The sequence below is a fragment of the Temnothorax americanus genome, unplaced genomic scaffold (genome assembly GCF_048541705.1).
Source record: "Temnothorax americanus isolate GAGA-0224 unplaced genomic scaffold, ASM4854170v1 Scaffold18, whole genome shotgun sequence".
Taxonomy (NCBI): domain Eukaryota; kingdom Metazoa; phylum Arthropoda; class Insecta; order Hymenoptera; family Formicidae; genus Temnothorax; species Temnothorax americanus.
Genome location: NW_027509318.1, coordinates 3,313,431 through 3,327,618, shown reverse-complemented (window position 1 = coordinate 3,327,618; position 14,188 = coordinate 3,313,431). Strand labels below are relative to the sequence as shown.

Below are 14,188 nucleotides of genomic sequence, written 5' to 3'. Positions count from 1 at the left end.
CGAGTTAATAAGGGAAGTTAACGTCCAATGATCGCGAGACGGCGGAGAGCGTCGGTTTAGAATCAGTCGCGAGAGTTACGAGCGGGTGCGTTTAAACCGTCAGAGCCGGGAGCGGGTGGTCGTATAAATGTCTCGCGGAAGGCACGAGGCAGAGGAATTTCGCGGAACGTCGGAGGCCGTGAAAACGACCTTGGGAACAAAAGCACGAGCTGCCGAGGCTCGTCGGATAGATTCAAAGATCGCGTGTGTGCTCAAAGTTTCCAGTTGACTCGACGGCGAAACAATTTTCCGATAATTTCGTCATCCCGATCTTTCCCCACGACAAGGTCGTGCCTGGCACCTTCGAACTCGACTCGAATTTTAGAATCGCGTCGCGTTCGATCGAGCGAGAGAGGTCTGGAATTCAATTGAAGGGGACGTGCGTCTTTTGGTGCGCGCGTCCCTCTGCATTTCTCCTCTTATCATCCTGCACTTTTGGCGCAATTCATTATACTTAATTGTTTATGTCGCGCAAGTATAAATAATAATTTTATCATGTGAAATGAATAATTTTACGCTGGTATTATCAATGCGGGCCGTCCGTTTGGATTGAATTATTTTGATTAAAATTTCGTTTCTCGGCAAAATGAGGATATTCGAGCTGTCTGTTTTGTTGCGAAGTAAAAAACCAGCTGGATCGCGTCGCGCGCGATATGCGTGCGTAAGAGATTCGAAATAGCTGTAAAAAAAAAAAAAAAAAAAAAGAGAACTAGCGAAAAAGTGTATTTTCGGAAACCTCGTTACCCTCCGCGGCGCGCTCGCTCGCACAGCGATTCCCTCGCGAAAAATCCGCCCTTCGCGAAACAAAAAATTCGGCGAGCGGGTTAAGGATTCGTCGCCGCGCGAGATCGCGCGTGGTCGGTCAACAATCGTATACACGGTCGCGGTTACGTAAGGGGAAACACGCACCGCGCGCGGTCGGCTCCCGAGTCCCGCGTCGGTCGTGTGCCGGACGGCCGTCTTAAAATACGCGCCAAGGAAATAGCCTAGCAGAAGCCCGAAAATAGCCGCACCGCGTCACGCGCCGCTCGGCCAATGGCGTCGCTCCACATGCTCGCTGCTCGCTGTCCGCGAGACGCGCGGCGACGCGTGTCGCCGGCGCGCCGCCGCCGCGCTCGCGCTTACTCACCGGCGCGGCGTCCCCCGGAAACGGCCGTGGCGGGAACGGAGAGCATCCGGGCGTCCGATTAATCGTCCGACGATCGACCGTCGTCGGACTCCGCGGCTGGGAATTGCTGGGAATAGCGGGAACGCTGGGAATCGCGATTCGTCGCGGCGCGCGTCAACCGCGGAGTAGTGCGGCGGCGCGCGCGTCGCCGGCGCCTCGCGCCGCCAGGCGGCGCTGGCGCTCGCGCGATGATTCGCCCGATTCGGTGTGTCAGTCTCGCGGAAGCGGAGGTCAGGTTGGCAAGTCGTTCGCGCTGGTCACAATCTCGTCCGGGGAAAATGAAGTGCGTCCCGTTCATCCGCGCCTCGTGATAACCCGCGCGTGCAGCAACCGATCTCCCCAGCCAGCAACGGATTTCCCAGGCGGCAACGGCAGCAACGCTCCCCGCGCGGTAGACTCAGCTTCGGCACGTTTCTCCACCTTTTTTTCTCCCTTCGTCGCTTGCGCGCGCGCGCGCGCGCGCCTGAGTGTAAGAGAGAGAGAGAGAAAGAGGGACGGACGGGGGTTTGCGCCAAGTTACTCCGAGTACTCCGACGACAGTGAAACGTGAAGTTCGTCGGAAGTTTCGTCGTGGATAAGCACGCGCGCCGCCGCCACCGCCACCGCCACCGCCACCGCCGCCGCCGTCGCCGCTCGTCGCTCCGCGCGGCTAACCTAAATATCCGGCGGCCGTAACACAATTTTCTCTCTTTTTCTCTCTTTTTTCCCTTCCTCTCCTTCGTCTCCTCTCTCTCCGTCCTTCTCGCCGCCCGCTGACACGTCGGCGTCATCAACGGGCAAGTCGTGCCCGTCAAGGCGACGTCAACGCCGCGAGTCGCGCGGAAGAACCTCGGCGAGGAATACCGTAGCGGGCCGTCCGCGAGTGCATGTCGGCGCGCGGACACGTCGCGCACCGAACAGTGAGTCAAAACCGCGGTGGTGTGCGCGCCGCGCTTCTTCCGCTGTCCTCGTTCCCGTTCCCGTCGCCGTCGGCCCGTCCTCGTCGCCGTCGCCGTCGTCACGCGGACCCACCGTCGCGTTTCGTAATTACGCACCGAGGCGGAGCACCGTGGGACAGTCCCCTGCGTCTCGACGACACCTTCGGTAGTTGAAGTTTATTTTATTCTTCTCTTTGTCTCTCTCTCTCTCTCTCTCTCTCTCTCTCTCTCTCTCTCTCTCTCTCTCTCTCGCTGTGTCTCTCTTTTTCTCTCTCTCTTTCTCGCTTCTTCCACCGCGTCCGTTTCCACAGCACTTACGTGGACGAATTTCTTATACGTGGCGAGCTCTCAGTGGATTCCCCAATCCGCAAAGTTTAGCATCTCTAGTGATTTTTTTGTAAGGACACGTCGCGCGGTGTCAAAGCCCCTTCTTCTTCCTCCCGCGCTCCGTTTAGCTGACAGTGTATAAATGTGGCTGGGGACTATGTTCTAGAGATTGATATGTATCGCGAGGAATATCGGCTGGAGAATTAATTTTCCACCTCTCTGATCGAGAATTTTATATAAGTTGAGAGAGAGAGAGAAGTGCGATCTCGTTGTTTCATGCTAAATGTAATTTATCTGAACTTGTGTATGCACGTGTCTTATCAGGATTATATTTGCATAAATTGTGGGAAAAATATTGAAATCTACGCGAAAGAGTGAATTATAAATTTTGTTCTTTGTGAAGCATAACGTTTGAGAGGTATCTAGGTAATTGAAAACGTGAGTTCTTTTGTGACTTTGTAAAACAATATTTTTAAAATGTAGAGATAACTTCAACCTTGCACAATTCAATGTACAGTAAATAATACGAGTAATTGCTAATAGATAAGAAAATTTAATATAGATCTTTAAAAAGAAATGATGTTTAATTCTGTGGATATTCTAAAAAGAAAGATTTTTTTTCTTCCAATTTTTTGTCTCGTGACTTTGCAAGCGGACGGCAATCCTGCATGCTTGAAACATTTGGCAGCCTTGAATACAGTACGAATTGAGTATAGCGTTTAGAATAGCTCCTTTGACAGCATTCATTAGTCTAATCAGTTTTTCAACCCGTTTCATTCGGAATGAATGAGCTTCTCATTAAAGCTCACTCGTATAATTCGTGCTAATTTTTTTTTTACTCCGCTGAAAGTTTATCTACATTGTAAATAATTCTTTAACCGTGTATTCCGCTCTGTTAGTCTCTGTATTATTTTCAATAGGCATGCCCGAACATTTTGTCTATAACAAACAATACTGTTTATACTTTCAGAAATTGTTAGTGTGAATGAACGTACACGATCGCTGAAAGGATAACATTTGGTGAAGCATCTACGAAGCAGTAACCATGGAGGACGGCCATTGTAAAACTGTGGAAGAAGTGGTAAATTACTTCAACGTCGATCCTGACCAGGGATTGAGTCCCGATCAAGTCAAGAGGAACCAGGAGAAGTATGGTCTCAACGGTAAGTAATTCGTTTTCTTTTTTTTTTTTTGTACACATTAGGCGTTCTCGATAAATTCGTGGATTATTCGTTCGCGTATCTGTCAACCCGAGCAATTTGCTCGTGTCCAAGAAGCACATTCTCTTAATGTCATATAAATTGACGTTGCCTGTAAAATATTCATGATCCGCGTTTGAGTTAGCTCGATTAATAAAATAAAATCAAGTTAGTGAAAGGAGAAACCGTATATATTTTTATTATTTACTCCAGCTTGTGTGGGTGGGATCAAACTCTTTAATATGCAATCTCACGTGGACTGTACAATGACGTTTTAGAATATTGTCGCCGTTCCAAGTCGTTTCCTTTCAAGTTTCCTTATCAGCGCTGAGACGGCTGTACATGTTCTTTTGGATTTAATCACCCTGCAATTAAATTCTAAATCAACTTTCCGCCACTAAGTGCACTTAAGACCTACACAAACGCAAGGCTTTTTATTGTCAATTAGCAACACGGTTCTCCAATCGCGCTCGTGTTTAATCAAGAAGGAGAAATCTGCTATACAGATCGCTCCGAGGAAGGGAGGGGAAAGGCGCGACGGTGGTCGCGGGGGGTGCCCTCGTAGATATTTGCGCATTATTGGCGCGTAATACGCGCGGCCACGGAAGCGCGATATCATCGTGGCGCTCGCGGAAATAACGCGCGTTTATTCGCCCTTATCAGCCTGATACGTCGTCGTGCGTGCCACGCGTGTTGCTTGTCCCCACCATCGGCGCACCGGGGTTACCACCGCCAACTACCGTATCCATTGCCTTCTCACGCACGTGTTCGCAACCGTAGTTTTCTCGCAATAATGATTACGCATGTGTCGTTTGCTTCCGATAGGATGGTCTTCGTTTCCGCCGTTTCGCCGTTCGTACACCTGAAACGTTACTGTGTGATGTGTGCAGAGTATCTTTTTCCATCCACACACACACACAACGCGTAATCTATATATAATATATAAAGACTCGAAATGAGAAATTGGTGCTTGCTCGTCACCTTTGATCTATGTCCCAGGTAGTAATTTATTATCGTTAAAATGTCTCCTCTGTTATAGCCACGCGTTTGCCAGAGGATTATTTGTATCTATATTACGCGAGATTAAATCACCATTTACCATCAGAACCGCCGTGCAGTTATTTGCATGTGGATCTGGTTTCCACGTATGACGTGTGTATCTGTTTATGGTATGATGGTTTACAATAACGTAATTGGGTAAATCATCGACGTTCCAATTTCCGTCATCGACAAACCGCTTGATTGAATCGCCATCGCACGTATATGTATTTCGGGAGACACCTGGAATTATTCTGACGTCGAAGATTCAGTCGCGCTTGAGAAATAATTTCTTGCGATAGCATCGGAACTTAATCTCCCTCGATAACGCGCGATTAATTAAAACGTCAATGAGTCATGACAAGTATCCTATATTGTGATAAGAAACTTGTTGTTTTGAAAAACTTTTCGTTGTACATATATCTCATTTTCACTATATCTAAAAATTAGAAAAAAAATTAGAAAACTTGAGAACTGCATTAAATATTCAAATACATTTTTATTCTTTCCTTTTCTTTCTTTCTATTCAACATACGTATAATAAATAACTTGAAAATAAAAACAGAGTAAAGGTTGCAAAATTTTATAGAAACTGCCTTATATAATCGGCTTAACATAGAAATCAAATTCTCATTTCGTTTTGTATACGTTACAATACAATAAATTGCTACCATGTGTGCTCCGACTCTCAATCTCGCGGAATAAGACATGCTGTAGAGAATATATTTGTGATCGAATACCGATAGATTCTGTGGTCGAATTAAACTAGGATTGCTGAAGCGGCATACACATAGTTGGATTGAGCGAAATGTCAGCACCGTTGCACCCCACGCTTTGTAACTCCTGTCGATTTAACGCCAGCAAAATTAATCCCGTTCGGTGATCGCGCGGTCCGAGGAAGAGGAGGAGCGCGCAGCCGCGCACGTGTCTCGAACGGTTTATTTTCGCAGGTTAACGCTTGTCGAAATACCGGACGTTCTCCTCCCAGTTTCGAGCTAGGAGGTCGAGCCGAATCTGCCGAAATGAATGATCGGCCGAATTGCCTTATCGCGCGCCGAATTGCCTATACGCTTATCCGCTCCTCAGCGAGATTTCCGTGTGAGAAGACAAAGCAAGTTGTGAGCGCTCTCATTGCATCTCGAAATAACAATGGGACATCGCTTTCTGGATCATCGATCCTGATTCTCTCACGAGTTTCGCCTCTGTCGAGCGAATTGCAAAAATTACGAGGAAGGAAGAAGTGGACAGTTACTTCATGTTACTAGGGATTGTTTATTATTAGTTCCAATGCAGTTTGTGATGTGTTGATCGTATCCGTCGTCTTTGAAAGGTGCATAATCGCGCGCGTACATGCACGGGCCACCGCCCGGGGATTTCGGGGCTATTCGCGTGTATATTCGCGATAAACATTACGCGAGGATTACGGCGCAGTATCGTCGAAGTATCGTCTTTCGTTTACGAAAATAAAATACAGCGAGCACAACAAGTCTGCCCGTGGAGTCGAATATTATAGTTAGACGTTATCTGGCGTGTCCCGACGCTTTGACGCTCCTCCGAAGCGCTCCGAATCCGCGATACAATTTTTTTGTTTTAAATAACACGTGGTGTCTCCCGGCTCCTTTCCGCACCTGTGAATTTTTCTCGGCTGAAATGATCAGAAGCGTAGGTCGTCGCAATTAAATTTTTCAGTCTTAAGCATCGTGAGACGATCCTCTTTAAAATTTTATTGGAGTTCACCTATAATTGAAATTGAAGAGCTTTATGAGACTTTGACCCTTCACAGGCTTGTAGTTTGTGATATAGAACTTGTCGGTGTTCCAATTTTTTTCATAGTTTTTAGAATATCGAAGTCCAGGAAAAAGTCCAGTAATTCTATTGACGACACGTTCCGAGACATATTAATCATACGTACTAGGCTATAATTACGGCTATAATCGCTGTATTTGATTCTCACGGAAATGTGAAAAATCCTGCGGAGATATATACCGCTCGATAATCGATGACGATTATTTACCAACTTGTAGCAAAACTCGTTTTTATGCGTAGTAATATGATAATGATAAATTATGGGTCTGTATAAATGTGTGTTTATCAAAATGCACATTCTCTAATAAAATTGACGTCTTCTTTCCGATAGAATCAGGTTTTCTCTAATGTTAGCTGTTATAAAAATTGTGTCACATTATTATTATTTGTCGTATTGCTCGATTCTGATAAAAGTATGAAATGTTCATGAGCTTTATTAATTAGTTCTTTTAATTACGATCGAATAATCAAAGCTCAGCGATACAAAATGATATGCATCATATTTGTTACGTATAGAACATTAAATAACGGAATAACATCTTTCTTGCAGCGTGAAATTAATCGTATATTAATACGTTCGTGCCAATATGTCACGCATTAAGCGATTTTAAGTTTAATTTTGAAAATTAGTTGAATGTGGCTGAGAGGAATAGGCGCACGTATAATAATACTTTAAGGCTAAGGTTCAGATCGATCCGGTAATACGATCGTGCCGCTGTTGCGAGTTTGATGGATAGCGTAACTCAATTGCACGTGGGCGAGCGTTGCGTTTGGCAGGCTGCGCATGTAACCTGATGGCCGACGTTAATTGCGTCAAGAAGAACAAAAAAGAAATATATAATCTTATTCAGGATAAATTCGTGACCGAAGTCAGTTTCTCCTGATTGGGAAGATTTTGAAGCATCAGCTTAGTGGGCGTAAAATGCAGTACTTACTCGAAAAATTGGAGCGCGAGAGGACGAGCTTTTCTATCAAGCAAAAGGTCTTGTTACAATGAACTATTATTATATATATATATATCGTGATATATATTATATATATATATATATATATCACGAGAAGATAGTTTAATTCTTGCGTTAATTTAAATCTAAATGAAGGAGCGAAACGTTAATTAAAAAGATTTAACATAAAAGCGAGAGATAAAATTATGGGGAGGAAGAACTCGGCTGACGAGAATATCGCGATGATTTCGCTTATAATGGTTTGAAATCTGGATATTACAGAAACGTTACGTGCTTATTTTCATGTAGTTTTAAAGATAAAATTAGAAACCAAATTGTGAAATATAATTGATCGAAGATATGGTTTACACTGACATCGTAGGAAAGGAGCTTTGGACATCTGCCTCAAGATAGTGCTATCTTTTATGGAGACTTTTGTTATTATTTTCATCGGATAAGTATAATAAACGTTAGACAGAGACTTTGCACGCATTATGATAATCTAAATCGTAATGAACGCTTTATTTATAGGCCTTTTTTTTGTTTTCCAACATTGCTGTTTGCACTCGGAGAGAATTTTGTATCATTACATAATTTAATACGAAACGAGAGACAAATATTCATTGTCGATAGATAAACTTAACTGACCTATGTTTTAAATATGCCTTTTTATGAAAAACAAAATCTATTTATTTATCTGGGTTCTTAACATCATTCTTTTAATAATTTTCGCAGAAACGTTAAGCGCGAGCGAACAAGGAGGAAAAAAATTTCTCTTAAAGAAGAAAGGAAATTAAAAATAGGATAGTGCTCTGTTATCAAATTATTTATCAGAAATACATTTCTTCTAATATGATAATAACTTTCCATTTATCCAATTATCTTTTAAGGTAAATTGCAGCGCGCAGATTTCCATTGAAATTCATTATTAACAACTTAATCAACAATTAATTTGTTGTTACAAAGTGGCTTTTTATATATAAACTGTAATTAGTTTTTATTCTTTTTGAACATATCATTTGTGTATCCTTGTTCATTTTCTCAGTGGAAAATTTTATTTTCAGAAGCACCCACTATCAGTAGTATGAATCAATTTAGAACTGATTACTCATTAAACTGATATATCGCTCGTTCAAGATTCCCATTGTTTAATGTTTTCTTATTTGCATATTAAAATGACATGGTTATCGGTTCAGCATAAATCAGTCTTGATACAATCAGAAGGATCCGTGTCTGAAGTCTGAAGTCGTGCTAATCGGCCCAGAAAATTATCATTATCCCGCATAAATACTACGCGCGATTGACGTCCGATGAGCGTCCTCAGAGATTCACATCGATGACGTCAATCCTTATTGGATTATGATTTGTATTTTCGCAGGAAAAGCGCGCAAACGGACGTCAGTAGGTACGCGATATTCGGTGAACGTTATCACATTGAACGTACGTGTATCGCGACTGCTCGTGTTTGCACCCGTTCAAAGGTAAACAAATTGTAGCTAGTTACACAGAGCGATCCCACTAACTCGCTTTTATCAAGATGCGGCCGAGGAGAATTTCTCGACGAATAATCGCGCGGTAGACCGCACGCTACAGCGATAAAATGTCGTCGCCCACATAAATTTGCATTACATCAGCCCCGGGAAGAAGCTCCCCGACTTCCCCGAGACCGAGAAGTCGGCCACTATGCAATCGCGTCTGCACCTTGCAATAAATACCAAGAGTAAACCCGCCGCGGGGAAAAATTTCCATTTACACTAATTCGCACTAATCCTCGATCGCGTATCTCAAAATCGTATTCTTACGTATACGAATTCCTATACGTATTCAACGTAAATTTTTTATGTATAGCTTTCAACTTTCGGTTCTTAATCGTCTATCATCGATTTTTTCTTAACATACAAGTCGCAATCTTTAACTTAGCATGAGCTGCAAAGCGTACATTTATTAAAAATACAGATATTGAGTAATTATTAAACTTATTTGTTAAAAATGTTAATCGACGATGTATATAATAAGCGATCTATTTCATGGATAATTAAAGCTCAAATAAAATGTTTCGGTGCGTTGTGCCAAATAAAATGCCTGTAATGAGTTGCACATACAAAAGAATAAAATATACATAGATATATATTATATAATTTACAGATTTATAATTCGTTAAGACTTTACACATTAGAATCTATTTATAGTCAAGATTATAAACTACGCTAGTCTCAATTATTAAAATTTTTCCAAAATTAGTCGAGACATAAGTTTTAAATTCCTACAAACAATATCTCAAACGCAGAAGATAAAATAATATAATTTGGAGAGTGAGAGAGGATGAACACCTATTCTAACGATGTTGCTCAGCCCGTCTTGAACCGAAATTGCTAAAGATCTTGATTGACCGATTGTATACGTCTTCGTCAGTAATTGGACACTGCAGTGAAAATCGATTTCTCTCACTATACTTTCTCGAGCCCTATATGATCCCATGGCACTGACTCATAAGTAATGATTTCCGTTTAATAAGTATGCTGAATAATTTCCAGCTCGGATTCGTTTTGTCCTTTCCAAGGATGATTACTTTTCGCAAATGATAGCTCGGGCTCGACTAAAAGCTCACTTCTTTCTCTTTGGTTTCCCTTTCTATCGGTTTTCTCCGACTCTCTCTTCCTTTCACTTCTCCCTGTCTCTATCTAACTTCCTAATTTGTTACATGTCATTCTGATAACGTTATCACGAGTTAATGGACTTTAACAAGTCGGCTTAGTTGTGCAATGAAAAAAATTTAGTCGTTCTACCATTGCAGGTTTGTAAATTAATTTATCTTCGTGGACTAAGCAGTTATGATTGATAATTCTTTTATTTGTATATTTGGTTTGTGAATATTTCATTCACATGCATTTAACTCAGATTCCGCGAGATAAGTCCGCTCGGCATCTATATAGAGTTCGTTCGCAGCGTGCGTTTCCTTATCTTTTCGGGTCAAGGATTAAAACTGCCGATCGAGCAGTGACGGATGTTCATAATTGAAGAAAAGTTCATATATCTCTCTTTTATGTGTATAAGACTTTTATGTACTATACCCTTCGGTAGTACTCTTTGATACTGGCTCGTATCGAGGATTTATCAATTAAAAGAGAAATCTGAAGAGAACAACGATTCACTGATATAGTCAGAGCGAGAAAGATACAACTCGTGAATATAAATTAGTAGCTGAAGGCAGGGAAAGAAATAGACTGATTAATAATTTCATCGTATTCAAACTTTTGTAGTAAGCAATTCTATTTCAGTATCATAATAAGTATATAGCGAAAAAGAAAGTAGCGAATGACCTTTCGTGAGCCAGAGTGAATCGACGACTCGAGAGCTGTATTTCATTTACGAGCCTTAACTCGCCTCGCGGCAAAAGCGTTCGACAGCGTGCTTTTACACGATAATTGCATTTCTTCACATTCTCTCTCCGACTCTTTGTGTTTCGACGCGTCGCGCTCCGCGCGAGTCGCGCACGAGGGACACCTGACGTGGACAACTTTCAGCGTAAGCAACCACGTCAGAGCAAACGTCGTTGGCCGATTCATTATTAATGTGCTGACTGCGAAGAGACTTTTTCACGGCGCCTTCCTTATTCGCCTCGCGATCACGCGATCGTGTACGAAGGCCGAGATGCACTGCGAAGATAAGAAATGACGAACTTAATGTTTATATAGGCGTATCTTCTAATCCGATTTTCTTCAACTTTTATTTTGTCAAATACTGTGTGTAATTAGATTAGGTACATACATATTATATAAGAATTGTTTCTTATTTCCTATATCTTTAGCATTTAAAAAGTATAATACCTTTTCTAACTTCATTATATCGAGGATATACCAATTTTGCATGTAATTTCGCACGTATGTCAATTTTTAATTCGTAACTCTAAAGTCTCCTTGATTATCGGAGTCTGTTTTATTTTGTCACTCGTCATTTCAATTTGTGTTATTATTATTGGACAAGAATACTGAAAACGATAAAGAATAGAATTACATATATGATTTAACATAAGAGAGTCAATTGTAGATTGCATAATAATTCGCGCCGCGTCTTTGAGTTTCATAAATAGCCGCGACAGGCAGGCGGCTGCAAAAATCGCTCGGCGCTTAATAAATTGCTTAATAAATCGCACATGTGTGGTGAAATTGCATTAGGAGTCGACGCGGCTGAGTGAGGTTAATTCATTTTAAGGTCGCTCTTTAAAGTCGCGGCGTGCCGTGATATTTAGCGCGCTTGGGCGCGTTGTACCCACTATCGATATCACTTCACGCGATTATCCATTTAATTAATTTATTCTCGATCGACATACTTGAACGTTACATCCAGCATTATCGTCCCTCGACGTTTATATCATTCGTTTGCTATTGCTATTTCGCGTGTCGCGTGACACGTGTCTGACTTTTAAACGTGAGGCAGTCACAACAAATAATTCGAAACAAATCTCCTTGAATCTTATAATTCAATTGTAACATATCATTGATTGACCTTTAACATTGAAAAATGGGAGAACGTCAAAATCTTGGAGACCAAGTCACAAAAGCATTTCAATAGATTACATTGATCAAAATAATAAGCTTTGAATAAGTACTGTCACAGAGAAATTTGTGCAATAATAAAACAATAAATTTTTTATTAAAATTTAGAAGAGGATGCATTTATTAAAACTATTTCTTTTGATTTACATTTTAAGACGCGATATAAGGACTTCGAAATGACACAAAAAATTGTTTTCTTAAATAAAAATATCAAAAAGTTCAAGATAAATTTAATACTGGATATTGCAGATTTGCAACTGTTTGATTACATCCGTATATTGATCCAAAGGAAATGCACAAGATGTGCATTTAGAGTCAAGTTTGACACCAAGTTTGAAATCAAGTCTCATTAGCACACTGCCATTATTTACTTCTCACTGATGGACGTGGGTCAAGAAGAATGTGTTAAAAAGAAAACTCAGAGCCGATGCAAATAAGTGTGAAAGAGATAAAATACAAGGCTAAGCGTACGAGCGTCTCGGTTAACGAGGCTTCGACGAAAACTTCCAGCGGAAACTCGCAAACGCCAGCAAAGTTTACTTTGGTTTCGTCGAACGCTATCGCCAAGTAGTCCAACACTCTAACCAATCGATACTAGAAAACTTCCGCACTCTTCTGTTTCTTAATGGGAAAAACACATAGATATGTCTATGGAAAAACACGACCGTGCGGGCAGTTGAGAATCTTATTGCCGCGCGAAAATGCAAACTTGAACATCGAATCTGCATGTAAACAAAATTCGATTATTTAAAAAGCGGTCTTGTAACTTTCTTATAATTTCAAAAATGATCTTATAATTTGTGTGTGTGTGTGTGTGTGTGTTCGACATTTTTAATACTTTTCGAAACGAACTTTTTCTGTCGTTTGGATAGATAACGGTGTAGTTTTAATTAAAGATTAAGATTTGTTACACGTTAATTTCAAGATAGTACTTTTTATCTTCGAAGTTTTGGGTTCTGACGTAACAGTTGTATATACACTAATAAATATTACACGAACTCGAGAATTTTGTTTTTCTTTAATGCTGAATTTGGCTCATTTACCATGACACTCGTTCTAAATATACTTGAATTTTCGTGCGTGCACAATACTGATGGCTTCTCAGGTAAAATGATGTAACATATATGATCATTGTAATAATGTGATGTAACACATCACATGCATATTATCTATAATATATTAATAATAATAAAAATTTTCTTAATTCTCTGTGCGATTACGTATTAACACATGGATTGTCATCCATGCCTGCTGATTTTAGAGGCGCTTTCGTAGTCATTAGGCTTGTTCGTTTTCGCTGCACTTCCGAACTAGTGCAATAAGTTAGAATGAAACAAATATATTTTTTTTTATTTTGCACAATTCAATACTATCTTTAATAGTACCTTCAATACTACCTTCAAACTAATTCAATATACTACATAAGAATTCTTATTTAATTATATTTTTATACTTAGGATAATGAAAATTCTACGACAACATATTAAGTGTTTTTTGGGCAATTTATATCCGGATTAAAAAATATATATATATATATATATTCACATATTTGTGAAGCGAATCTAGCGAAATATTACAATTAAGAGTATCCGAGCGCGAAGTATAATCGAGAGTTTTCCGCGCAGTACGAGTGGCCGAGTCAAGTATTCTTAAACAATGTTGTTTTATCTTCTCTGCGTTTGAGTGTCGCTGTACGACATACAAATAAGCACTCGATATACACGTGTATTAACGCTGCTCGCTCGTGCGCGTAATGAGGTTTCAACTATCGCAAACGCAGTTGGAGATTAGTTTCACGGATGACCTTATTATAGGCATGGAACTTATATCGCGCCCATCTATTTCGCGTATACATGACGGAATTTATCTTCTATCTCCGTCGTTTATCAACAGCGTATTATTCTTGATATCGATTTGTCACACACTTGACAAATAGGGTGAGTGGAAAAAGAAAAAACATCGTGTTCTTATGGATACTATAATTTATTGCTATTAATCTGTGAAACACTGTAGACTGATTATTTTACATTTTCTTATTTTTTATTTATACCTTGTCAACGTTCTCGGATTTTTTTCTACATATATGTATTTTTTAATGGTATACTTTGATCGAAACAACTGATGTATATTCCATGCATTAATTGTTCAAAACGTGAGTTGGTACGACAGTGTTCACAGTGTTCACTAAATTTAT

The 14,188-nt window shown here is 40.7% G+C and overlaps 1 protein-coding gene across 6 annotated transcripts in view; it reads left to right on the top strand.

Annotated features, from left to right (window-relative positions):
• The window catches only part of Serca (ATPase sarcoplasmic/endoplasmic reticulum Ca2+ transporting SERCA), a 46,026-nt gene that overhangs the window by 6,389 nt on the left and 25,449 nt on the right, over positions 1-14,188 (top strand). For 4 of the 6 annotated variants that reach the window (XM_077403950.1, XM_077403951.1, XM_077403946.1 and 1 more), the window contains exon 2: positions 3,422-3,614. In XM_077403950.1, coding sequence (XP_077260076.1) covers positions 3,497-3,614 — 118 coding nt within the window. In that variant the 5' untranslated portion in view covers positions 3,422-3,496. Of the gene's footprint in view, positions 1-1,427; positions 1,614-1,667; positions 2,291-3,421; positions 3,615-14,188 lie in introns of those variants that run through there. The other 2 variants (XM_077403949.1, XM_077403948.1) reach the window with 2 other exon arrangements.